At 41.8% G+C, this 27,066-nt stretch overlaps 1 protein-coding gene across 3 annotated transcripts in view; it reads right to left on the reverse strand.

Moving 5' to 3' along the window:
• The window catches only part of LOC114651554 (uncharacterized), a 157,683-nt gene that overhangs the window by 93,546 nt on the left and 37,071 nt on the right, over window positions 1-27,066 (reverse strand). For all 3 annotated transcript variants that reach the window (XM_028801356.2, XM_051927391.1, XM_051927390.1), the window contains exon 11: window positions 14,824-14,976. In XM_028801356.2, coding sequence (XP_028657189.2) covers window positions 14,824-14,976 — 153 coding nt within the window. The remainder of the gene's footprint in view (window positions 1-14,823; window positions 14,977-27,066) is intronic.

Raw genomic sequence — 27,066 nt, forward strand, 5'->3', positions numbered from 1 at the left:
GCAGCCGGCTATTCCATCCCCCACCGTCACAGAACGTTCACTAAGTTTTCCCAGTTCCCATACCTTGTTTGATTATCTGGGAGTGACTGAACTGCTGGAGTTTTAGAGTGGAAATAATAGATCGTTATTTGGAACACACGCATTTCATGTGTGTTCCATTTCTACAGTAATCTGTGTAAACACATTGTTAACCCTTTAACCGCCAACTCCCTAAATATTCCCCACGCCAGGCAAAATCTAAACAATTTTCGTTTTTTTACTTTTTTACATTTATTCAAGCAGTATTGACCACTAAATGTTGTGCAAGTTCTAGAAATGGGCAAACACATACAACTGGAGTACCAGTTATCCATCCAAATGGTGTACCCATTGTCCAATAGTGGTAGGGCAAGGTACACAACAATTTTCTCTGAAAGTCCAAAGTCCTTACATTCATCTGGCAACACTGCTGAAATACTACTCATAGGATCCTCTTTGCCAGTGTATACACGAAATCTATAAATGTAACCTGAATTCTCAGCTAAGCAAAACATCTTGATACCAAACCGTGCCCTTTTACTGTTGAAACTGTAAGCGGCCCTTCCACAACAATAAACTTTCATCAACTGCAACTGACAGTCCTGGCATGTAGGGCAACTGAAATGTTTCAAATAAATGGTCAATCAAAGGACGTAGCTTGAACAAGCGGTCGCGGTTTGGATCTTTCTTATCTGGCTCATTTCTGTTGTCATTCAAATGAAAGAATTTCAGCAGCAAAGAGAATCGGTTACGTTTCATCATAGCTGCAAAAAATAGGTGTTGCATACATAGGATATGTAGACCAGTACATCTCAATATCTGATTTTCTGATTATTCCCATCAACATCAAAATCCCAATGAATTTTTTCATTTCGTTTTCATCAGTGTCTACCCAAGCACGAACACGGGAATGTGGAGGTAAATTGGGATTTTTCTCAATAAACTGTGCTGCATACAGATTTGTCTGATGAACAAAATGTCTGATCAAATCAGGTGACACAAACAGCTCATAAAACTGCTCAGCAGTGTAATTGTTTACATCAACAGTAAAGCCACACGTTGCCTCAAACGGATGCAGAAAAGGTAGTTCACCACGGGCAGCAGTCCAGTTGAGATGCTGGGGATACACTCACTCATCGCCGTCATCCGATGCGTCTTCATTCACAGTATCATGCAGCGCACGTTGCTGCTCATCATTGTCGCTAAAATCTTCTTCAGAACTGCTACAATCATGATCAGAATTGTCCAAAATCGCCTGCAAAGCCTCACTTGAAGTCAGTTTACGTTTCGCCATATTCACAGCTGTCACTTCCGAATCACGTCACATAACCGGCCAAAACAACCACAGAGTTGTCGAACCGTCAGTTATACTACGCGCCAGGCATTCATATAACCATAGGCAAATGTGCCGGATAATTCCGGCAGTATGGCATTAGCAATAAAACAACGATGCCGGATATATCCGGCAGAGGGCGGTTAAGGGGTTAAAACAGAAACTTTTTTATATTTTAGTAATAAATGTTACAAAATGTAGGCATAAACTATAGAATGTGTGAAGCCTGACGTCCAAACATCGAATAAACACCATCACAAAAGGTTTAAGGATAATACAACATTATCCGTGGTGTAACACTAAGATTTGTAGACTCAGAGCACAGCAGCCTTGCCATTCTTTAGAGACCCGAGTTCAGTTCCCCGCTGGGGAGGAAGTGTTTTTTTTTTCTTTGTAACCTCAAACGGACATAAAATTTATAAATTGGTATGCACTGTAAATCGTTAAGTTTAAAATGTTGATCGCGGTTATTTATGGAATATTTTAATTCATGCTTTTTTACTTAAGAGTCAGAACAGGAGCTTATTCAGCTTCTGATCTGACTCGAACAGCTCCAGTATAAATTCCCACCCGATCTGGCGCTGTTCGTTTTCAAATAATATTGCATTACTTCGACGATGTTTTATGATTGGTACTAATTGCGTCATAAAATGATTTCTTCAAAACGTCACATATATTTGTCTCTTTCTTTTTTTAAAATGTGTGTTGATCACCGCCAGCATGTTGTAGCACACAGCAACTGGCCACCTGCATGTTCTTGCGCGCACTGAATAAGACAGCGCTATATGCAATCATCAGATTCAAATGTTAACATTTCACACACACGCAAGGATAGTCTTTCTTACATTTACAACGTGTGTACCTGTTACAATGTACTCACTTCTCTCTATGCTGTGGTTTCTATTACACACCTGAAAGAAAAACAATATATGTGAAAACATCATTGCACTAATGCAATATTATTTGAAAACGAACAGCATCAGATCGGGTGTGAATTAATCCTGGAACCAGAAATTCTCTGATTTGGAATCAGTTCTCTATGGTTGTGGGCGTGGGTGTGAGTGGTGAACATACTGTAACTGAGAATTACTGTGAATGTGCGTGGTGTTTTGAGATAATAAATAGAGCAACAAATTACAGGTGCTTGTTCAGTGTAATAGGAACCATAGCACAGAGAGGTGTGTACACCGAACAAGTACACATGTTGTAAATGTAGGAAGGGTGCTCCTTGGGTGAGCTATAGCGCATAAGCTATTGCGCTTCTTTATGTGAAAACAGCAGTGTCAGATGGGGAGTGTCTGATGATTGCATATAGCACTGAAGTTACTGCTCTTTACTATGCTTTCCTCTGCATGCCTTGGAGTACAAAAGAAACAGCATACAGCAACACGTGGGGACTGGCAAGATTGGGAAAAAAAAAACACGCGGTCGTGTGTATCGTGATACACTGCAGAGCTATAGCGCGTCTTTATGTAAAAACAGCAGTGTCAGATGGGGTAGGGAAGGATCCTGAACGCGACTGAGAGAATGAAAAGTGAATAAAAAAAACAAAAACACAGCTAACCTTTACAAATATCATAAATTACACCGGCTGTTACAGACTGAAATCAAATGTATCTTTTTATTCTAAAATGGTAAAAATAAGAGCAGTTCACTTCTCAAAAGGGAGTCGTGCAGAATCGAACTTGTAACCTGTTGATTCCCAGTCGGCAACTGATACTGTTGCGCCACAGCAGCAATCATTGTAAATGAGTGTCAATGTCGCACACTAAGGCAGCTTTTTTTTCTGCAGTTATATTTTTGAATAAAAGCAAACTTGTTCTGTTATATTTGTACCTTTCGTGAAAGTGTTTCTTTGATATTTGGACTTCAGGCTTCATACATTATATAGTTTATGCCTACATTTTGTCATTTACTACTAGAATATGAAAAATGTTTCTGTTTTAACAATGTGTTTATATAGATTACTGTAGAAACAGAACACACATGAAATGCATGTGTTCCAAATAAGATCTATTATTTCCACTCTAAAACTTCACTTCACTCCCAGATAATCAATCAAGGCATGAGCTGAGAGAAGTTCGTGCACGTTCTAAGTCGGTGGGGGGATAGAATAGCCGGCTACTTGCAGCTTGTGTTTATCAGCACATTTAGATGACAAAAGACGATGGCGGAGAGGTGTGAACGGATTTAAGAAGCGATTTAAGGTGGGATGGATCTACGAGTTTTTTCATAGGCTCTGGTAGTTCTAGTGTTAAACAGGGTGGCCCAGTTGGCACCTCAACATTTCTGCTTGATTCCTGTCAAGAAAACACACCACTTCTCACAAAAAATTGTTGCAATTGCAGATGCTTTGTTATTCACACGTTTACTTCTTTTGTTTGCACTGGGAAAAAAAAAAAAAGCTGAGAAAAAGCCAAATCACTAATATCATTTCACACAGAAATCCAGGAAAGCATGCAATTAATTAATTTCACATAAAATATTTAAAAATAAGAAATTAACATTGTTCGGCAGAAATATGTATATTAGATAAACTTTATTAATCCCATTGAAAAATTCAGATGCAGTAGAAACAAAGAACAAGGATACGTACTTATAGGACAAATAATCCACGCAATCCATCAATCGACAAGTAAATAGAAATAAATAAAAATAAATAAATGTATATTGTACAGCTATTTTCGAAATTAACTTAATGAGAGCATTGGGAGGAAGCAGTTAATTGCCCAGTAGCAGTGGATAGATACAAAACCCCACAGGCGCTTCTTAGCACACCATGGTAGAATAAGCTTGTGGCTAAAAGTGCTCCAAAAAAGCATCTCATTGGGGGGGATGGTGGGAATTTTTCCATGATGTCATCCAATTTTGCAAGCATCCTCTTTTCTATAACAGCTTCCAGTGTTTCCCCTGTGATGGAATACTCTTTCCTGATAAGTTTGTTCATGCATTGTACTTCTTTTGCTTCTAAAGGAAAGACTGTAGCATAGAACAACACACTACCTACAACGGATCGATAGAACATTTCCAGCAGCTTGCTGCACACAGCAAAAAGCACGAGTCTTCTTAGCAAGTACAGTCACCTTCTGTGTTGTCAGAAATGTCCAGTTTGTTGTTTATGTGAATCCCCAGGTACTTGTAGCTCTTCACCCCTTCCATGTCCAACACAAGATGGTGACTGGTCTCACAGGTTCTTTGGCATGCCAGAAGTCCACTACCAGCTCTTCTGTCTTGTTGATATCAAGTTACAGGTTGTTGTCCCTGCGCCACAAGACAAAGTCCTCCACAACTTTTTCTGTACCCTGACTTGTCTCTATTATTAATGCAGCCTTGGGGGTTGGTGGCAGAATTGGCACTTCAGCCACCATTAAAAACCTCACACTGGTTCCACTCCATCTGAACTAGTGTGGTGCTGAGGTGTCACCCATTGCACGGCTGCACTCGAGTCCTAATCTGGGATCCTGAGTTGATTTGTTGTGTGGTGGGTGCGGCAATGCACTGTATCAGCACATGCTCCTAATCTCCTCCTCCTCCTATGATGGATGAATCATCTGAAAATGTATGTAGATGGCAAGTGCAGGTATTGGGCTGGAAGCCTGTTGTGCGGAGGGTAAAGAGGAAGGTAAACACAACAGTTTCCAGAACTCCAATATTACACACCACCATTTCTGATATACAGTCCTTCAGCTTCACAAACTGCTGTCTATTGGTCAGGTAGTCCATGATTCAAGAGATTGTGGGGGCATCATGATTCAAAGCCTTGAGCTTTTTTTCTAGTCAATGAGGCAGAATGGTGTTTAAAGTACTGGAAAAGTCAAAGAACATTATTCTGACTGTGGTGCTGGTTTCTCCAAGTGGGAGAAGGCTCTGAGGACCATGTTAATGAGAGCATCCTCCACATCTATATGTGTCTGATAAGCAGAGAATCCAGATGTTCTGAAATCAGGGGAAGTAGCAGTTTTATTACCAACCTCAAGAAGCAATCCATTTGCAGAGCCACAGCCCCATATGTCACCGCAGATGTAGGTCTTGTCATAAATAAAACTAAACATTGCTGATCATTTCTATAAAATACACTATTAACTTTTACCTTGTGTTCAGGTTTGTGGGAACCATTTAGTATGTTGACAAAATGAAAATCATTAATAATTATTTTAAAGGAAAATAGTTTTTTGTTTACATTCATGAATACAATAAGCAATAAAATTGTGTGTAACACTGGCAGTTGGCCTTTCTAATCTTCTATCAGAAGGACCCCATAGAACTGGCTGGCACATGTTTTCCGCACTCTCAGGCCAATTCCATCTGGCCCTGAAGCCTCGCTTATGCAGTGTTTTCCCAGTTCTCTCTTCACTTGATCACCAGAGACACACAGTCCAGGGAGTGGAAGGGGGCTGGAGACCACAGGTGTGATGTCATTGTAGAAAAAGATCATGAAGGGGCAGATGGCGCTCAGGATGCTGGAACCACCTAAGCTTGCTCACAGAGGCTAGCATTGATGGGGAACGGCTGTACAGACAAGAATGAATCACACCTTTTGAAGATTTGGTTCAGGTTGTTAGCTCTGTTCTTGTTCCCTTCCTTTGCATGTTTTACAGCCTGCTTGTAGCCAGTCCTTGTAACTTGTGCTCACATTTGTCTCTGTAGTGGGTTTTTCCCTCATGGAGGGCTTCTTCAGTTCTGACTGCACCTGCTTGATTTTTTTTCTCCAGACCTGATGGTTCTCCTCTTCGTATTCAGTAGGGCTTTGATGTCTTTAGTGATCCATGTCTTATTGTTAGAAAAAGCACACTGTCTTTGTCGGGACTATGTTATCCATGTAAAACAAAGTCTGTCTATGTCTTGGACATGTGACTCACAAATCATACTCCAGTCAGTATTTTCAAAGGAATTCTTCAGAGTCTTCTCAACCTCTGTTGTCCATTCCTGCACAGTTCTAGTGGTGGCTAGCAACCAGTGTACAATGGGTTTATATGCAGATATGAACTGTGCCACACTATAACCCATTCCACAGGGAATACACAAACCAGTGTGCTTCTTCGTGCCAGTCCCAAGCGCGGATAAATGGGGAGGGTTACATCAAGAAGGGCATCTGATGAAAAATTTTGCCAAATCAATATGGGAACAACAATACAAATTTCCATACCAGATCAGTCGAGCCCTAGGTTAACAACTACTGCCACCAGTACTGTTAGCCAACAGGGTGCTGGCTGAAATTGGGCTACTGTTGGCCGAAGAAGGAGAAAAAGAGTGGGGAGACATTTCCGGAGGCAGGAGGAGAAGAGGAAGGTAAAAAGAGTGGAACTGAGGATAGGAACTTAGAATGTTGGCAGTATGACTGGTAAGGGGGGAGAGTTAGCAGATGTGATGGAGAGAAGGAAGGTTGATATATTGTGCGTGCAAGAGACTAAATTGAAGGAGACTAAAGCCAGGTGGATCGGAGGTGGATTCAAATCGTTCTATCATGGTGTGGATGGGAGGAGAAATGGGGTGGGGGTTATTCTGAAGGAACAGTATGTCAAAAGTGTTTTGGATGTGGAAAGAGTGTCAGACAGAGTAATGATTATGAAGCTGGAAATTGGAGATGTCATAATGAATGTTGTTAGTCCATATGCCCCGTATGTTGGGTGTGCGATGGATGAGAAAGAAGATTTTTGGAGTGAGTTGAATGAAGTGATGAACAGTGTATCCAAAGGGACGGAAAGCGGTGATTGGAGCGGATTTCAATGGACATGTTGGTGAAGGGAACAGAGGAGACGAGGAGGTGATGGGTAGGTACGGTGTCAAGGAGAGGAATGAAGAAGGTCAGAGGATAGTGGATTTTGCCAAAAGGATGGACATGGCTGTGGTGAATATGTATTTTAAGAAGAGGGAGGAACATAGGGTGACGTACAAGAGTGGAGGAAGATGCACACAGGTAGATTACATCCTATGCAGAAGAGTCAATCTGAAGGAGATTGAAGACTGCAAAGTGTAGTTAAGCAGCATAGGATGGTGGTGAGAAAGCAGAAAAAACATTATTAACTGTAATGATAAGTATCCATCCATCCATCCATTATCCAACCAGCTATATTCTCACTACAGGGTTACAGGGGTCTGCTGGAGCCCATCCCAGCCAATACAGGGCGCAGGGCAGGAAGCAGACCCCGGGCAGGGCGCCAGCCCACCACAGATGATTATAAGTATTTAATTTACAAATACTAATGACTATATTTTGTATTAATCATGCGGCAGAGAGCTATATGATTTATTATTTCTATATGAATTTGTTCTTTATTTAGGTAGAAGAAAAGAATTGAGCTTGTGCACAGAATTATATGATTAACCTACATTCCTCTATGAGAAAATGCTAACCTCTTGATACTAACAGAACACCCTGTGATATTATAAATCAATGTGATCGTTTCTTTACTCTTGTTTAATATTATAAGAAAACAAGTCACTTATGAATTAATAAATAAGGATTATTAATCTAATCAAACAAATATAATCTAATGAAGATAACTATAAGAATGTAATCTCTTTATAACTAATAAAATGGGAAATAAGAAACTTCTTAAATTGGATTTGTGTGAAGGGCACATTCCTTAGAAATGTGAGTGCCTGGCAATTCTTTGTTTTTGATGTACTCCTATGTGTCATAAATTTAAGATGTAGCCTGTAATCTATGTATGACCTCAAAATGAACTGTTATGTTTTTTTTTTTCTGTTCTCTCTTTGGCTAATGAACAAGCTAGGTAATAAAAGTGAGAACTTTTTGCTTTTAGAGGAGTCTGCCCGCATTCTCCAACAGGGCAGTCTCACGGTTTTTTACTCACCAAGAATAAAAGAATAAAGAAATTGTTTTTTATTAAAAATTGGTTTTAGACTCCCGTTGTTGATTTCGACTTCAGCGTTCACAGTGGTCTGTAGGATGACGTTGGAGATCAAGAAGAGGAAAAGAAGGAGGGCAGAGCCAAGGATCAAATGGTGGAAGTTGAAAAAGGAAGACTGCAAGGTTGAGTTTAGGGAGGAGTTTAGGGAGGAGGTGAGACAGGCACTGGGCGGCAGTGAAGAGTTACCAGACAGTTGGTCAACTTTGTAGTATGAGATGTAGTAAGGATGACAGCAAGAAGGGTGCTTGGCATGACATCTGGAAGAGGAAGGAGGAAAAAGGAAACCTGGTGGTGGAATGGGGAACTACAGGAGAGTATACAGAGGAAGAGGATGGGGAAGAAGAAGTGGGATAGTCAGAGAGATGCAGAAAGTAGACAAGAGTATAGACTTCTCGTCATTATTAATATAACATGGAAAACGTTTCTGCTTTAGGTATGTGTTTAGCATTTCTTGCATTTCTCACATTTCCTTTCATCCTACACTTACCCAGTTCTTTGTAGACACGGAACACACATGAAATAAATGTTTTCCAAGTAACAATATACTGTATTATTTACACTATACAACTCCAGGCACATCAAACACAGATAAAGAGCCGTGGCTTGAGCTGGGAGAACGTTTTGCCCACGAGCTGAGCTCCATGATGGCGGGGTATGGGACAGCAGGCTGCTTGCTGCTTGTGCTGATTGACGCATTTACAAAACAAAAGATGCTCATGGTAGAGGTGTGAAGGGATTTAAGGTGGGCTGAAATTACAAGTTTTTTCATAGGTTTCAGGAATTCTAATGTTAATACTAATGTGTTCGGGGCTGCACCATGTTTCATTCACAAAACTTCCTTTCTTCTTGCCCTTATATATATGTATGTGTATAAATATATATATTATATATATATATATACATACAGTATAATCCCTCTTAACCGGCCACCTCAGGACTGGACCCATGGCCAGTTGCCGTTTTGGCCTGTTAATCTGACGCATACCTATTTTCATGTAGAAAAATATTTCTAAGGTATGTACTGTACCTCTTCAAAGTTCAAAGAAACCATATCCACAAGGCTTCATCCACAATTTCGCACACAGGCTTTTTTTCTTGTACAATGACTAGACAGTGTGCTGTAGCTGGTTCACTAGCTCAAGTCAAAAAGGCCACTTTTTAAATAAATAATCGTCGCTTAGCGAGGGGGCGTAGTATGTGTGGTCAATCGTTCGTGGGGAATTCGTGATGCTGAAGAAAGCGGTTGCTCCAGCTGAGCAATCACGGAGCTGGAGTGACCGGTATTGAAGACGACTGGCCGTCGAAAGGCAGCGGCAGTCGTCGTGGAGGCTTTGGGCTGGTTTAGCCGCAGCATGAGCACCCTGGTCGCTGGGGAAAGACATCAAGTCTCTGTCCAGATGGAGCCCAACGTAGCAGGTAGGGCAACTTTCTTGTTGAGAAGCCCAATGGAAGAAGCAGGGGAGCCACCAGGTAGAAAGAAGAAGGCACCGTGCTTTGGATTTTAAGAGACCGCTTCAGCCATTGTTTTAACCTCATTTGCGTTGTTTTTAAAGGACTAGGTTAATGCGAGACCAGTTAAGAGGAATTGTACTATACATTAGGGGTGGGCGGTATGACCAAAATTCTATATCTTGGTATTTTTCTAAATTATCCTGGTTTCACGGTATTCTACGGTATTTTTTTTTCCCATGCATGAGTGGATGTTAACCACATTTTCCACTGCAATTACTGGCTAAGAATAACCTATTCCACTGTCAAGAGCATTGTACATTGTACAAAAAAAACATTTTAATGTGCACACAAGTATTAATACAGGTCCCATAAAGTGATAGTTTTCAAGGGGGTGGCACTCATGAAGAGAAGGAATCACATTGCATGACAGATGCAGTCAAAATATAGAACCTTCTTATTGAACAAATTTTGCAAAAACATTCAGACTTAGTAAAATATCCAGAGGTGCTTGTCAAAAGTTGTATTGCACTGAACATGTCTTAGAAAAGGAATAAATAGTAAATATTTTTTTGTAAACCAACTACACTTTCTGTTAATGTTAACAATCTCTGTCCACTGACACGTTAAAGTGACTTTTTAAATAACTTTACCATCATTAAACTGCATAATATTTAAACTAATAAATAATAACAATAAAATAAATAATAGTATTATTACTGATAGTTGTACTATTACTTCAAGGCTTCAAGCCCAGGTGCATTATACAGTATTCACCAAATTAAAATAAAATAAAACAAGTGCAACTTGGTGATGACATCTTTACCAACTGAATCATCAATTAGGCAAACTGCATTAATATGGACCTTGCTTCCAGCTAAGCTATATGCATAAATAATAAAACTGTAACTTGCATTTATAATGCTATTTGTGGTATAGCCCTACGAAATCGTATTAGGGCCACAGTGAAGAAAAAAAAAATACGGACACAGGGAAGAAAAAAACAAACTATATGTCGAGAATAAAGTCGACATTTCCACTTTATTCTCATAGTTTATTTTATAATTAAAGTAGAATGTCGTAAACTAAACTTCATCCTAAAATCAATGTTTAATTTACTAGATTTTCTCAAACCCCGTCATAAGTTGATGCAGCACATTAAATGCTTTGTGTTAAGTGTTCCCCAACCCAGTTGTTAATCATTACGCTTCTTAAACTGACTTCCTTCACACTAAGAGGAGACAGCGATCACCGCACAGAATCCATTCACTTCATGATATTCCTGCTCTCTGAAAATTTAGAATGCTAAGATAAATACTTGATATCATTTTCATGATGAAATGCATTAAAGCAGGTATTAAACATGCACGGTAGTGAGGCGGTAGTGCTGCTCCCTCGCAGTAAGGGGTCCCCAGGTGTATGTTCAGTGAAGAGAACTTTACGGCAGGTGTGACGAGGCTCCAAAAAACTGGATGTATGAATGGGTATCGCACAGATTTAACTTAAATATTTTGCAGATGTTGGGTTTGTGATCTGGTGGTCGGAGACATAAACACAGAATTTAATGGATGTTTTTCTGAGCGGGCTTTCTTTATTGCACGCGTGCTGTCTCTATCTGACGTACCAAAATCCCAGTTCCTATCCTTCCTTTTTCTTTCTCCACATAACCAATCACCACACGATAAACGTCTTTGTGAAATTAAAACTAGTTATAAACTTAGCCCACGGAGTGTTCAGAACTTTAAAAATATCTTTGTTATACATGTTTAATTATGCCATCCATTCAGGGTTGCGCCCATCCCTGAATAAATCACCAGCACATAGCAGGGTGAATACGAGCAAAAAATACACTAGCAGGGTCAATATAGCATAACATTCCCCACATCCTAAATGACTTTGAAAGGAAACTGAAGCACGCCGAGTAAACCCACCAGAAAAGCATGCAAATGCAAGGCAGGGTACACCCGAGCAGCAGTGCAACCTCCATGCCGCCGTGCCCCCACATGATTAATACATACTTTAATGCATTTCATTATGAAAATTATATCAAGTATTTATCTTAGCATTCTAAATGTTCAGAGAGCAGGAATATCATGAAGTGAATGTATTCTGTGAGGCGATCGCTGCCGGCGCCTCCTCAGTACAAGAGGAAATCAGTTTAAGAAGCACGTACCGATTTAACATGGCTTGGGGAACACTTAACACAAAGCATTTAATGTGCTATATAACTTATGACGGGGTTTGTGAAAATCTAGTAAATTAAATATTCATTTTATGATGAAGTTTAGTTAACGATGTTCTACTTTAATGACAAATTACGAGAATAAAGTCAACATGTCGACTTTAATCTTGACATAAACGGCGAGAATAAAGTAGAAATGTTGAGAATAAAGTCAACATGTCGACTTTATTCTTGTCATAAGCGTCGAGATTAAAGTGGAAATGTCGAGAATAAAGTCAGCATGTTGTCACACTATTACACAGTACCCAGGTACATTACACTGTATTGAAAACAAATAAAACAAGTACAACTTGGCTTGCAGTATTATCCAGTAGTATAGAAACAGTATTTACACATTTGAACATAATGGTCCACATCCGACCTTTTAAAACCAAAGTATCTCCAGGCAATGGACATGACTCCTTTTTTTCGGTAAAAGTTCTTCTGTGTCATCATGTTCAACTTTATCGTCAGCTACAGCTTCAGTTTCAGAATGTTCTCTGTCCATTTTCACCGTGCAATACCTACTCTACCACTACCTATTTAGCGTGAAAAAGAGCCCCCCGCGCAACACCTCTGTGATTAGAGGTGTAGCAGTGAAAAAGGTCCCCACTTGAACAGTTTCCCACTGCTCCACGTTCCGAACGTCATTTAGGCAATTTAAACCGGTGTGGCGGTATAAGAATCCATATCATAACAAAAATAAAAAACGGTTTTCGGTATGAACCGGTATAACGCCCAGCACTACTATATATATATATATATATATATATATATATATATATATATATATATATATACATACTGTATATAAATATATATATATCCACATACACACACACACACACACAATACTGAACAATATTAATATCTCATTCGTAAATATTTTGGACGAAATCAATTCATTTCCTTGTGCATTCTTTATATATAAAACGCACACAAATAAAAGATCATCTACACTATCCAAAAGCTGCACAGCATGAACATCCAATTGGACACACATATACACTCACCAACTTTTTTTGTATCTGAGAGACTTTTTCTCCTTTGTATATTATAACTATCAAAAGTATAGTTTGAAATGCAAATGTGAAGATGCTTTTTTGTTTAACTACATATTATACATATTTAAAACAAAAATTGTAATGTTTTACCAAAACTAAGAGCTCTGTTAATATAAACTAACCATATTTTAGATTTTGTGTGCACAATATATATTTAGAAATTACTTTAACAATTTAAATAGTACCAACAACATTTTAAAATTATTACTTTCCATCATTTCTCACATATAATACAACATCCTCAAAATCACCCAGTTTTGTTTTAATTCATTTAATCACTTGTGACACTTCTCCTCATACGTTCCACCATAAAAATCAACCAAAGCAGCATTTTTAAACCTTTCATTCTCTCAAGCATTCTATTCATATTTTGGTTCTGTTAGATTTCACTTTCAACTTTAATAAGGGGTAGACATTCATCTTATTTTACAATTTTATGGAGGAGACAAACTCTTCTAGCTTTTAATGTTTTAGCTAAATTGCAAAATAGCCACTATACTACTAATTTCATTTTTATATGAATTATTTCATACCTTTCCTTTTTTATATTTTAGCAAACTAGGCAGGACCATCCCCTATTACATTAGTGTGGTAGTGTCTTTGTTTAAGTCCCACAATTCCTGCTTTGAAATCAATTGAATTTTGCTGTTGTCTTAAGAGGAAGCAAGAGGAGCTGATATTTTAATTGCTCATTCTGTTGATCAAATTCGTCCCACATCCTTAGCTTTGCGAATGTCCTTACGATTCATATTCTCTTTCTACATGCTCTTCTTAAGCTGATTTTTACCTGTTGCTTTTCATCCTGTTTAATTTTATTCTTCCCCCACATTTTTTGAAATATCACAAACATTCTGTCTGTCTAGTAAAATTTCAAACCATACAATGGCAATCCAGGAAAGAACTTTAATAGGTATGAGTCTAAGTCCTAAAAACATAGCCTCAGTCTAGGCAAGCACTCTAACAGATCCGGAAAATGTAGCATTGGACCCTTCCAACTCATAAACAAAGAAGAAAAGAAAAAGGAACCATAAATGTACTTTTTGCCTAAGAAATAGGCACCACTACCCAATAAAATGTAAGCACAGCCGCCTAAGTAAAACTGAGGACAGCCCTTACACAAATAGTAGGTACAGCTGCTTGAAAATTCTCTTTAATAACGTGCACTGCAGGCTTTTTGTACTTTATTCCCTTTACATTTTGTCTTTGAAATTTCTTATTAAAACACCTATTTACAGGTCTCTTTCAGTGGACTTTAACACGTAGAGGTGAAGCATTCTTAAAGTACTTATACTACGAGATGTGGCCAAAGCAATTGCTACAATTTAAAATGGAAATACTCACAAATCCAGTCTGGCCTGCGTGGAATTAATCTCTGAACTGGGATAATCCATTGGTGATCCAGACTGAGCCATACCAAAGCAGACTCTTCTGTGGCAAATCTGAATCAGTGTCAAACAGGAAAATCCAACAATGCAGAGATTTCACAGGTGCAAAGTCATGGCAGGAAAAATGCAAGCTCTCATGTCATTTGGCACCAATTAACTGTTGCAGACATTCTCTTATAAAATACTCATAAATAACAGCTGAGAACACCATTTCAAAAGTTCAGAACAGGGTATCCTTTATTAAAACATTGGACCCAAAGGAGCCTATATACCAACAGGTGTAGATTTGGATCTGAAAAAATCAAAAGGTAAGATGTATCCTGTAGTTCCATTTTTGCTTCATGACTACCATTATGGAGCTCTGATGTAAAATGGACAGATAGATCTAAGCTGGCCATCTGTGGATAAAATTAATTCTCCCTTAACATATGAATTTCTAAGATTTATTTTATTACAGCTTTAATAGTGGTTATGTTACCTGAACTCTGAATGGTATGGACGATCTTCTGGTTTATAGTTGATTTCATCATGCTGAACTAAATCCCAGCTTCCACTTTCCATTTTGGTTATTGCAAACATGATGGTATAGTCAATATGAAATTCAACATCCTTTTCGTCTTGAGCATGGAGTCTAAATTGAGAAAACATTGACATTATGTTAAACACCTAAATTGTATGTGCTTCATTACATGGATCTCAAGAAGAAGACAGTAAATGTGACTAATATCAAAAGATGCACTTCAATGTAGGACAAGAATTTTTTTTTTAACTTTTAAAATGAATATGTCTCATTCAAATGTATGACATAAAAAAGAGTGCAACCACAAAAAATTACAGAAATGCAACTACTTCTAGCATATAGCATTTTAGCTTAGTAAACCCAGCTTCCATTTTGGAGCCAGTCTCAAGCTTGGATAAATAGGGAGGGTTGGCATCAGGAAAGACATCTGGCTGTAAACATTATGACAAAATCTCTATTGAAAAAGTCTAGTATATAAAAAAAAAAAAGCTGTAACCTGACATAAAAATGGGAATAGCTATGGAACTACAAGCATCAGCACAGTGTCAGTGCTAATACAATAGTAGTTCTGCTAGAATCATATACTAGTGGATTTTTGAGGTCTTCTATATTTCAGCATATTTCCCCACCTGATTTTCGTGAATACCAAATGAACACTTTTAAGCAACTGCCACCAAGTACTGCTAGCTTATGGCCTGCACATGCACAAAATTGAGTTAATGGCTTTTAAAGTTGAACAAATTTCAAAAAAAGTAAACAGAAAATCAAAAGAAAAAAGGAAAAAATCCATAGAACCCTCCAAACAAATGAAAACAAAGTTCCTTAAATATTTGTCAATAATTTAGAATATTTTAAAAAGAAAGAACTGTGGGAAATAGCCCGGACACAGACAGATGGACACGCTCATATCACCCAATACATGTTTATTTACAAGTATTTTACAATTATTAATGTGCACAACCCAGTGCCGCAACACCAATTACCCCACAAGTCCAGGCCACCACATACTGCCTTTCCTTTCTTCAGGCCACCTCTTTCCTCTTTCCTCTCTCAGACCTCGTCCTCTTCCACCCGACTCCAGCCCCGAATGAAGGGAGGTGGCCCCTTTTAAGTTCCCCCGGGTGTGCTCCAGGTGTGCTCCGGCAATCTTCCACCGACACGCCCAGTGTGGCGGAAGTACTGGCTGTATCCGCAGAAGCACTCCAGGTGTCCCTGTTCCACTTCCCCCCAGCACTTCCTGGTGTGGCAGAAGTGCTGAGGTCCAAGGCTCTTCAGGCATTGGGGTGCCCCCTGGCGGTGATCACGGGCCCCTCCAGGATTGAGCTTCAAAGCTCTGTACCTGTAGCCCCCACAGCAACCAGGATGGTCGCCCCCTTGTGGTCTCGAGGAGACGTGAGCCCTCCTCTGGTCCTCCTGAGCATCCCGGCTGGGTACCACCCCCAGCCGCGTGCCACAGAACATTTACATAAACTGTAAAATGTAAATTGTAAACCCAGCCACAGGGGATGCACAAACCAGTGTATTTCTGTCTAGTAAAATTTCAAACCATACAATGGCAATCCAGGAAAGAACTTTAATAGGTATGAGTCTAAGTCCTAAAAACATAGCCTCAGTCTAGGCAAGCACTCTAACAGATCCGGAAAATGTAGCATTGGACCCTTCCAACTCATAAACAAAGAAGAAAAGAAAAAGGAACCATAAATGTACTTTTTGCCTAAGAAATAGGCACCACTACCCAATAAAATGTAAGCACAGCCGCCTAAGTAAAACTGAGGACAGCCCTTACACAAATAGTAGGTACAGCTGCTTGAAAATTCTCTTTAATAACGTGCACTGCAGGCTTTTTGTACTTTATTCCCTTTACATTTTGTCTTTGAAATTTCTTATTAAAACACCTATTTACAGGTCTCTTTCAGTGGACTTTAACACGTAGAGGTGAAGCATTCTTAAAGTACTTATACTACGAGATGTGGCCAAAGCAATTGCTACAATTTAAAATGGAAATACTCACAAATCCAGTCTGGCCTGCGTGGAATTAATCTCTGAACTGGGATAATCCATTGGTGATCCAGACTGAGCCATACCAAAGCAGACTCTTCTGTGGCAAATCTGAATCAGTGTCAAACAGGAAAATCCAACAGTCCCAAACCCAGAAAAATGGGGAGGGTTGCGTCAGGAAGGGCATCCGGTGTAAAATTTTGCCAGATCAATTTGTGGAAAATGATATTAATTTTCATACTGGATTGGTCGAGGAACGGAATAACAACGGCTGCCATCAGTACTGTTAACCAACAGGGTGCTGGTGGAAATTGGGCTATTGTTGGCCGAAGAAGGAGAAGAAGAGGGGGGAGACGTATCCAGAGGCAGGAGGAGAGGAGGAAGGTAAAGAGAGTGGAACTGGGGGTAGGAACTTTGAATGTTGGCAGTATGACTGGTAAGGGAGAGAGTTAGCTGATGTGATGGAGAGAAGGAAGGTTGATATATTGTGTATGCAAGAGACTAAATGGAAGGGGAACAAGGCCAGGATTGTTCAGAGGTGGATTCTATCATGGTGTGGATGGGAGGAGAAATGGAGTAGGGGTTATTCTGCAGAAACAGTATGTCAAGAATGTTTTGGAGGTGAAAAGAGTGTCAGACAGAGTGATGGTGTTGAAACTGAAAACTGAATTGATTCATGGTGAATGTTGTTAGTGCTTATGTCCCGCAAGTTGGGTGTGTGATGGATGAGAAAGAAGATTTCTGGAGTTAGTTGGATGAAGTAATGGACAGTGTACTCAAGGGAGAGAGTGTGGTGATTGGAGTGGATTTCAGTGGACATGTTGGTGAAGGGAATGGAGGGGATGAGGAGGTGATGGGTATGTCAAGGAGAGCAATGAAGAAGATCAGATGATCATGGATTTTGCCAAAAGGATGGACATGGATGCGGTGAATATATATTTTAAGAGGTGGAAGGAACACAGAGTGACGTACAAGAGTTTAGGAAGATGCAAATAGGTAGAGTATATCCTATGCAGGAGGGTTAATCTAAAGAGATTGGAGATTGCAAAGTGGTGGCAGGGGAAAGTGTAGTTAGGCAGCATAGGGTGGTGGTCTGTAGGATGACGTTGGAGAAGAGTAGGAGAGTGAGGGCAGAGCAAAGAATCAAATGGTGGAAGTTGAAAAAGGAAGACTGCAAGGTTGAGTTCAGGGAGGAGATAAGACAGACGGAAGATGGCAGTGAAGAGTTAGCAGATAGCTGGGCAACTACAGCATAAGTAGTAAGGGTGACAGCAAGAAGGGTGCTTGGAGTGACATCTGGACAGAGGAAGGAGGAAAAGGAAACCTGGTGGTGGAATGAGGAAGTACAGGGGAGTATACAGAGGAAGAGGTTGGCGAAGAAGAAGTGGGATAGTCAAAGAGATGCAGAAAGTAGACAAGAGTACATGGAGATAAGGCACAAGGTGAAGAGAAAGGTGGCAACGGGTAAAGAAAAGGCATATTATGAGATGTATGAGAGGTTGGACACTAACATGGGAGAAAAGGATCTGTATCTACTGGCTAGACAGAGGGACCGAGCAGGGAAAGATGTGCAGCAAGCTAGGGTGATAGAGGATAAAGATGGAAACATAATCACAAGAGAGGATGGTGTGTTGAGCAGATGGAAAGAGTACTTTGAGAGGCTGATGGATAAAGATAATGAGAGAGAGTACTGGTACAGATTTTTAAGAATAAGATGGATGTCCAGAGCTGTAGTAATGGGGATAAAACTGATGTGCCACAACATGAAGTTATGGGAAAGAGCAGTGGAAGCTAGGTTAAGAAGGGAAGTGATGATTATAGTGAGCAGCAGTATGGTTTCATGCCAGGAAACAGCACCACAGATACAATGTTTACTCTCAGGGTATTGATGAAGAAGCATAGAGAAGGACAGATGGAGTTGCATTGGGTCTTTGTGGACCTGGAGAAAGCATATGGACAGGGTGCCTCGAGAGGAGTTGTAGTATTATATGAGGAAGTCAGGCGTGGCAGAGAAGTATGTAAGAGTTGTACAGGATATGTATGAGGGAAGTGTGGCAGTGGCGAGGTCTACGGTAGGAATGATAGATGCATTCAACGTGGAGGTGGGATTACATCAGGGATCGGCTCTGAGCCCTTTCTTATTTGCAATGATGATGGACAGGTTAACTGACGAGATTAGACAGGAATGCCTGTGGACTATGATGTTTGCTGATGACATTATGATCTGTAGCGTGAGTAGGGAGCAGGTTGAAGAGAACCTGCAGAGGTGGAGATATGCTCTAGAGAGGATAGGAATGAAGATCAGTAGGAACAAGACAGAATACTTGTATGTAAATGAGAGGGAGATCAGTGGAATGGTGACGATACAAGGAATAGAGTTGGCGAAGGTGGAGGAGTTTAAATACTTGAGATCAACATTACAGAGTAATGGGGATCGTGGAAGAGAGGTGAAAAAGAGAGTGCAAGCAGAGTGGAGTGTCAGGAGTGATTTGTGACAGACAGGTATCAGCAAGAGTGAAAGTGAAGGTCTACAGGATGGTAGTGAGACCAACTATGTTATATGGGTTGGAGACAGTGGCACTGATCAGAAAACAGGAGACAGAGCTGAAGGTGGCAGAGTTAAAGATGTTAAGATTTGCATTGGGTGTGACGAGGATGGACAGAGTTAGAAATGAGTACATTAGAGGGTCAACTCAAGGTGGACGGTTTGGAGACAAAGCTAGAGAGGCGAGATTGCATTGGTTTGGACATGTGCAGAGGAGAGATGCTGAGTATATTGGGAAAAGCATGCTAAGGATAGAGATGCCAGGGAAGGGGAAAAGAGGAAGGCCTAAGAGATGGTTTATGGATGTGGTGAGAAATGACATACAGGTGATGGGTATAACAGAGTAAGATACAGAGGACATGAAGAGATGGGAAAAGATAATCTGTTGTGGCAACCCCTAATAGGAGCAGCAGAAAGAAGAAGAAGATAGCAGATGAATTCAGCAGCAAACTGAAAACAGTACCTTATAGACAAAGTAGTGGTCAAAACCAGTAAATCTAAAGACAGACAAATCTCAAAACCAGGAATACAAGTAAACACGATGCCAAAGCTGCTGATCCTGCCTCAGCTCTGGCTTAAATACTTTTGGGTCCAGTACCCCTGCTGCCTAATTAGGTGCCCCTAACTAATTAGGCTACAAATACATCAGGCAGGGAAGTTACCAATAAACAATAGTGTATAGTATATGGTAAGCATAAAATATAACAAGAAAATTAATAAACATAGTATCAATAAAATCATAATATTACATAAATACAGAGACAGAACAAACCCAAAAATACAACTAATAAACTAATATTAAAAATGATATTTAAGCAGTGACCAAAATATTTGACAGCAAATAAATTTGAGCCAGGACAGCAACTCTGGCTACTGTATAGTACCATAACATCTTGCTCCACAAGTATGTGCTACCTTGGCTGTGCATGCAAACCACTTGGACCACTTCTACCAGAATATTAATATCTTGTTGAAGATTTATTACCCATTTATCTTATCTTGTCGAGGATTTATTACCCAATACCTGTTCTTCAATTGCATTGTCAACTAACAGCTGATTTCCAAGCATGAAAATCCTATCTTGTTTCACTAAAAGGAATTTACATAAAGGGGACATCCTGAACTGCATTTTCCCTAGATTTCACTTTCATAAGCAAACTCCAATAAGGGGTAAACATTCATCTTATTTTACAGTTTTATGGAGGAAACAAAGTCTTCTAACTTTAAACACTTTTAGTTTAATTGCAACACAGCCACTATACTTCTAATTTCATTATATGAATCATTGCATACCTTTCCTTTTTTATTTTTAGTAGACTAGGCAGTGGCACAGGAATATTCCAAATGAGAAGAATAATGATGAGTTAACAATGGGAAACTATGGCAATCTGAACAACTAGGCTAACTCTCAAAATGGGAGATGAGTGGTTCTGGGTCCACTAATTTTCCAAAGATCTTACAAAAGAATGTAAAAAATAAAGGTTGGGTGGACTCTGAGTCAAAAATGTGCTTAAAGAGAAGTGCCTGGTAGAGGTGGTGTTTAGCGGACTGTGAATTAGAATGTGCATAGTTTCAAGCTCTACCAATCTATCACTTGATATTATTTTGAAATTACTTTATCTATAAGCCTATTAACAGTTGTGTCACTAAAGTAAATAAAAGGAGTGTTTGTTGACATTGAGGGAAACAAATCTGAGATTTACAAGTACTAAAATATGTTTTTATGATGTTTTTCAGTAAGATGTACATGTTGTCACGCACACGTGATTAGGGAGCCGCGGAACGACTCAAAACGTGACGCGAAATCATATGTCAGACGGGAATGGCGGGGTACTAACCTCTCTCTCTTTATCTCTGCAGTAAGAAGGACGCACCGCCGCCATGAATCCACCTGAACACATGAAAACAATACTACACTTCCGCCTTCCCTCTGTCTCTCCCCGATGATGTCAACAATTCCAGCATCCATCATGGTTCCTTCCCAGCAGTCCATTCACCTACTTCCGGTCCCTCCATATAAATGTTCCCCTCTCCACCATTACGGCGCTGTATATTGAATGCCAGTTTTGAACTCATTTTGTACAAAACTAATCTTTCTTTACAGCATACGGGGCCGGAAACCTCAAACCTTTATGTGCGTGGACTCATTCTTTTACAGTGGCGTAGTCGTCAGGATTGAAAAGTGTCCGAAAAATGTCAGAAGGACAGGACCTGAACAACGTTTTGACAGGGATGGCATCCCATATCCAGAATTTGCAATTAGCACACGCCGCGACACAACGGGAGTTGGAGGAAACCAAAGCACGATTAACTACAGCAGAATTGGTAAGACCGGAGCCCGCTCGACCCCCGCCTCCTCCAATGGTCCCGCTGTCGGACGCGGATGATATAGAGTCATATTTGGGCATATTTGAGAGGACAGCCTCTCGCAACCAGTGGTCGCGGGCGGAATGGATGTCCATTTCGGCTCCTTACTTGAAGGGTGCCGCGCAACGGGCCTATTACGACCTCCCCAAGGAGGAGGCCACGAATTATGACCTCCTAAAGCTGGAGATCCTTAGCTGCTACGGCATCACCATGGACCAGCAGGTGAGTGAGTGGCGAACCTGGCAGTTTGACCCTGAACAACCTTCCTGAGCCTAGGCTTTTGATTTCTGGGGAAAGATGGGTCGCTGGCTAAGGCCAGAAGGTCCCCAGGCTTGCCGAGTAGTGGAGCAGGTGGCGTGCGAGGTATTAGTGAATGCTAAGCCGGGATATCTCGCACAGCAGGTCCGTAGACATCCTTATAAGGACATGAAAGGACTCCTGGAAGTCCTGGAGCGTCAGCTCGCGGTCCACCGAACCGGGGGGTTGGAAAAGCCGGCTCGTGGTGTCCGACAGGGACGGGCCAGCCACCCTGAGCCCACCCGTCGTGCGGCAGAAGCTCCGGCGAAGCCCCAAGAAAGACTGGGTCCGCCACACTGTTTCAAGTGTGGGGACCTCGGTCACCTGTTGCCTGCTTGTCCTCTGTACCAGCAAGAGCCAATGGACTGCACTTGGGCCACTTCAGAGAGGTACTGTGCTCTGTCAAACCCTCTGGCTATTCCTAATACGGGAGTGGTTCTGGTTAATGGTCATTCTGTGCTTGCATTGTTTGATTCCGGCAGCAACATAACTATTGTCGCTCGCCGTTACATTCTACCGCAACAGTGGCTAAATCAACATGTAAGCGTAACTTGTGTACATGGGGAGACCAAGTCATAAAGGTCCGCGAAATGCTATATTTCCTGGAAAGGTGGCCTGACTCAATTATCTGTCACAGTGTTGCTCAAGCCTCCTTTTCCAGTAATTTTGGGACACGACTGGTCATATAATAAAAGCGGTAGACGGAAAACCACTCCTGGGGCCAAATTGGGTCTTGTTATGGGTGGGCGAGGCGCCATCCCCGCGGCTCCCATGCCATGCACACAGGCGAACAATGATGACGTCAGTGGCCGGGGGGAAGATTCTCTGGCATCGGACCCTGACCCGGAAGAAGACCCGGATGAGGGCCCGAGCCACAGAACCAATAGCGCTCCCGAGCATGCGGACCCTTTAGACTCTATGAATACTCAATTCAGATCTACCCCCGTGTCATTTAAAAGAGAACAGTGGAATGATGATTCCCTGAAGTTTGCCCGGAATGCAATTGTTTCAGTAGATGGTCAGTTGTCAGACAGTTCCTTGCCACCGGAGCCCTACTTTGTGTTAGAAAATGATCTGCTATATCGGGTCGCGAATCACGAAGCGGAGTGCGGAAGTTGTTGTTAGTGCCGCGAACTTTCCGGCGGGAGGTCTGCGAACTAGCACACTCCCACCCCCTGGGTGCCCATCTGGGAACCGAAAAGACGCAGGAGCGAATCAAATTGCGTTTCTATTGGCCAGGAATAAATGAGGAGGTCCGATGCTTCTGTCAGTCCTGCCCGGAGTGTCAGACCCGTCAGATACCTAGGAAGGACCGCGCTCCTCTGGTTCCTATTCCCCTCAGTGACATTCCCTTTGAAAGGATCGGTATAGATCTTGTTGGACCCCTGGAACCTTCGAACCATGGCCAGAAATATTGGTCATGGTTGATTACGCGACTCAGTATCCAGAGGCAGTGCCATTACGCTCCGCCAATTCAAAGAATATCGCACGGGAATTAGTCAAGCTTTTTTCGAGAGTGGGAATACCTAAAGAAGTCCTCACGGACCAAGGTACTCCCTTTACTTCGGATACGTTCAGGGAGGTGGCTAAGTTACTCCGTATTAAACATCTGAAAACGTCTGTCTACCACCCGCAAACTGACGGATTGGTAGAGCATTTAATCAGATGCTTAAGCAGATGTTATGCAAGGTAGTCAGCGCGGACGTTAGAAACTGAGACGAGCTTTTGCCTTTCGTGCTCTTTGCTTACCGGGAGGTGCCACAAGCCTCCACGGGTTTTTCCCTTTTTGAGCTCCTATATGGACGCCAACCCCAGGGACTTTTGGATATTCTAAAGGAATTCTGGAAAGCAGAGGCTCTGCCCAGCACTAATGTTTTGGAGTACATCGCGCAACTGCGTGATAGGATGAATAAGATTCGGCCTATCCTAAAAGACCATATGGTTCGTGCTCAAACAGCGCAAGCCCGGTGTTACAATCGGAATGCTGTCCTCAGGGAATTCCACCCCGGGGACCGCGTGATGGTGCTCGTGCCCACGTCCCACTCCAAATTACTGGCTCATTGGCAGGGCCCATATGAGGTACAGGAGTGAAAGGGGCTGGTGGACTATTTGGTGAAACAACCGAATCGTCGGCCGAGCGAGAGGGTGTACCACGTGAACTTTCTAAAGCCGTGGAGAGATTGGGACGAGGCTCCGCCCTCCGGTACAGCCCTCTCCCTTTTCGCAGAAAAACCAGCCCTTAACCTCGGTCCAGACCTAACACCACTCCAATGACAGGAGCTGGAACAAGCGATCCGGGCCGTCCCCGAAGTGGTTAGCGAGTCACCTGGCCGTACTTCACTGATTGAACATGACATCATTACTGAGCTGGGGGTGATAGTCAGGGAGAGACCCTATCGCCTCCTGGAGGCAAAACGTGCAGAGGTGGAGCTTGAAATCCAGTGGATGTTGGACATGGATATCATTAGCTAAGTTTCCATACAGTTTTTTGCGACGTTTTGTTATCGACAAACAGAATATACGTAAAAAAAATGTGCGAAATTTGCTGTCTCCAGCCTGTTTCCATCCAACTGGCTTTTTATCGATAAAATGGTGTGCGTGATGACGTCATCCCCCCCAAAACGAACTGTCGCATAAGTTTTGTTGTATCGCGAAAAAAATCTGCCCTTGAGCCGTTTCCATACATAGTTTTGTGTATTTCGCAAATTATCTACCTTTTGTTTTCCATGTTACACCCCCTCCACTAAACAAAGAAACAAAGAAATGGAGAGATTATTCAGACAGTTTTTTGAAATTTGCCAGCTTACTGTTATTTCAGTTTCACAAATAATTGGAATTGTACATAATATCCAAAGACGACAGCAGAATGAAGCAGTTGCTTGTCTGATAGCCCTAGAGCTCGAAGAAAGTACCCCGGTGCGACGAAACCCACGGGTATGGGAGAGACGACGGAATAAGACCTTCTGGGAGGAGGTGGTGGAGAGACACTTCACAGAAAATCTCTGGCTGCAACATTTTAGAATGACACGGCCGACGTTTGAGATGTTGTGTGGATTCATCAGTCCTGATGTTGCGCCCATCACAGGTTGCCACCGACCACCGGTTCCAACCCAAAAGCGGATTGACATCGCCCTTTACAAGCTGGCAACCTGCGCCGAGTATAGAGTAGTTGGAGAAACTTTCGGGGTTAGTAAAACTACCGTCCATCGATGTGTATATGCTGTGTGCACCGCTATTAAAGAAAAATGAATGTGGCGTTATATCAGACTTCCGACTGTAGCGGAGGCCAATGAAATTGCATACCGCAATTCCTTGGTGCATCTTGTGCCACAGATTTACGGTGCGCTGGATGGCACACATGTGCCTATTCTTCCCCCGACGGAAGGCTACCGCGATTACATTAATCGCAAAGGGTGGCAATCTATTGTACTCCAGGCCCTTGTTGATGACAGGTGCATGATACGAGACATTGGCGTTGGCACTCCTGGAAGTGCCCATGATGCAGCTGTGTTTGCAGCATCAGATCTGTACAGGTGAGCCTACCTTTCAACACCCCTTCTCAGTGCGATAACAACCGAATTAGTACTGTAACCTGCTTCCCTTAAGGTTTTTAATTAAAACTGAAATTTGAATTAATACGAAATAACGAGTCTCTTCATCAGACCATGCGAACCGCTCCGCCATTCTCGTTTTGATTGCACGTGATGAAAATGTGACACATTTATTTGCGTTAAAGCCCTTTTTTCCGACAAAAAGTGTTTCCAATGTAGTTTTTGTGACATCTGAAGTATCGATATCGAATTTATGCGCTAAAGTTAAACGGAAAAATATTATGTCGACATGTACAACATTTTATCGATAATTAGCATTTCCATCAGCTATATCGGTAAAAAAATTTGAAGCGCTAAATATTTTTTCACAAAAACTCCTTGGATGGAAACCTGGTTATTGAGGAGAGTTATAGTCCCTGGTCCAGTCCTATCGTCCTCGTTTCTAAACCAGATGGTTCCTGGAGATTCTGCAATGACTTTAGACGTCTGAACCAGGTCTCCAAATTCGATGCCTATCCCATGCCTTGGGTGGATGACCTACTGGAGCGCTTGGGTAAGGCACAATACTTGACTACATTGGACATGACTAAAGGGTACTGGCAAATTCCCTTAACGGCATCCGCAAAGGAGAAAACAGTGTTTAGTACCCCTAGTGGACATTGGCAGTATAAGGTCCTCCCATTTGGACTGCATGGGGCCCCCGCGACCTTCCAACGTCTGGTAGACAGAGTGCTCCGGCCCCACCAGCCCTACTGTGCCGCCTACTTGGATGACGTGGTCATTTATTCCGGCACCTGGGAGGAACATATACTGTAGGTGTACGCCGTCCTCGCAACGCTAGCGAAGGCCGGTCTCTGCATCAATCCCCGCAAGTGTTTCTTCGGCTTGAGGGAAGCTAAATATTTAGGCTACCTAGTGGGGCGGGGACAGGTGAAACCACAATGTTCCAACATAAAAGACATCTTTGAATGGCCCCGCCCGAATACCAAGAAACAGGTGCAAGCCTTCTTGGGGTTAGCGGGGTACTACCACCGGTTTGTTCCCCGTTTCTCTGAAAGGGCAGCACCCTTGACAAATCTCACAAAGAAAGGGGCTCCTGTGTATGTGGTATGGAACGATAAAGCGGAACAAGCATTCAGTGACCTAAAGAAGGCCCTGACATCGGCTCCTATATTACACACTCCTGACTTCTCTTTGCCCTTTATCCTCCAGACCGACGCTTCAGACACAGGCCTGGGTGCTGTGCTGAGCCAAAGTGTCGATGGTGCCGAACATCTCGTAATATACCTGAGTCAGAAACTGTTGGACTGGGAGACCAGGTACGTGGCAGTGGAGAGGGAGGCCTTGGCCATTAAGTGGGCGGTGACTCATCTGCGGTACTATCTGCTGGGTCAAGAGTTCACCCTAGTGACAGACCATGCTGCCCTCCAGTGGATAGCCCTG

Source organism: Erpetoichthys calabaricus, chromosome 5 (genome assembly GCF_900747795.2).
Source record: "Erpetoichthys calabaricus chromosome 5, fErpCal1.3, whole genome shotgun sequence".
In the NCBI taxonomy this organism is placed as follows: Eukaryota; Metazoa; Chordata; class Cladistia; order Polypteriformes; family Polypteridae; genus Erpetoichthys; species Erpetoichthys calabaricus.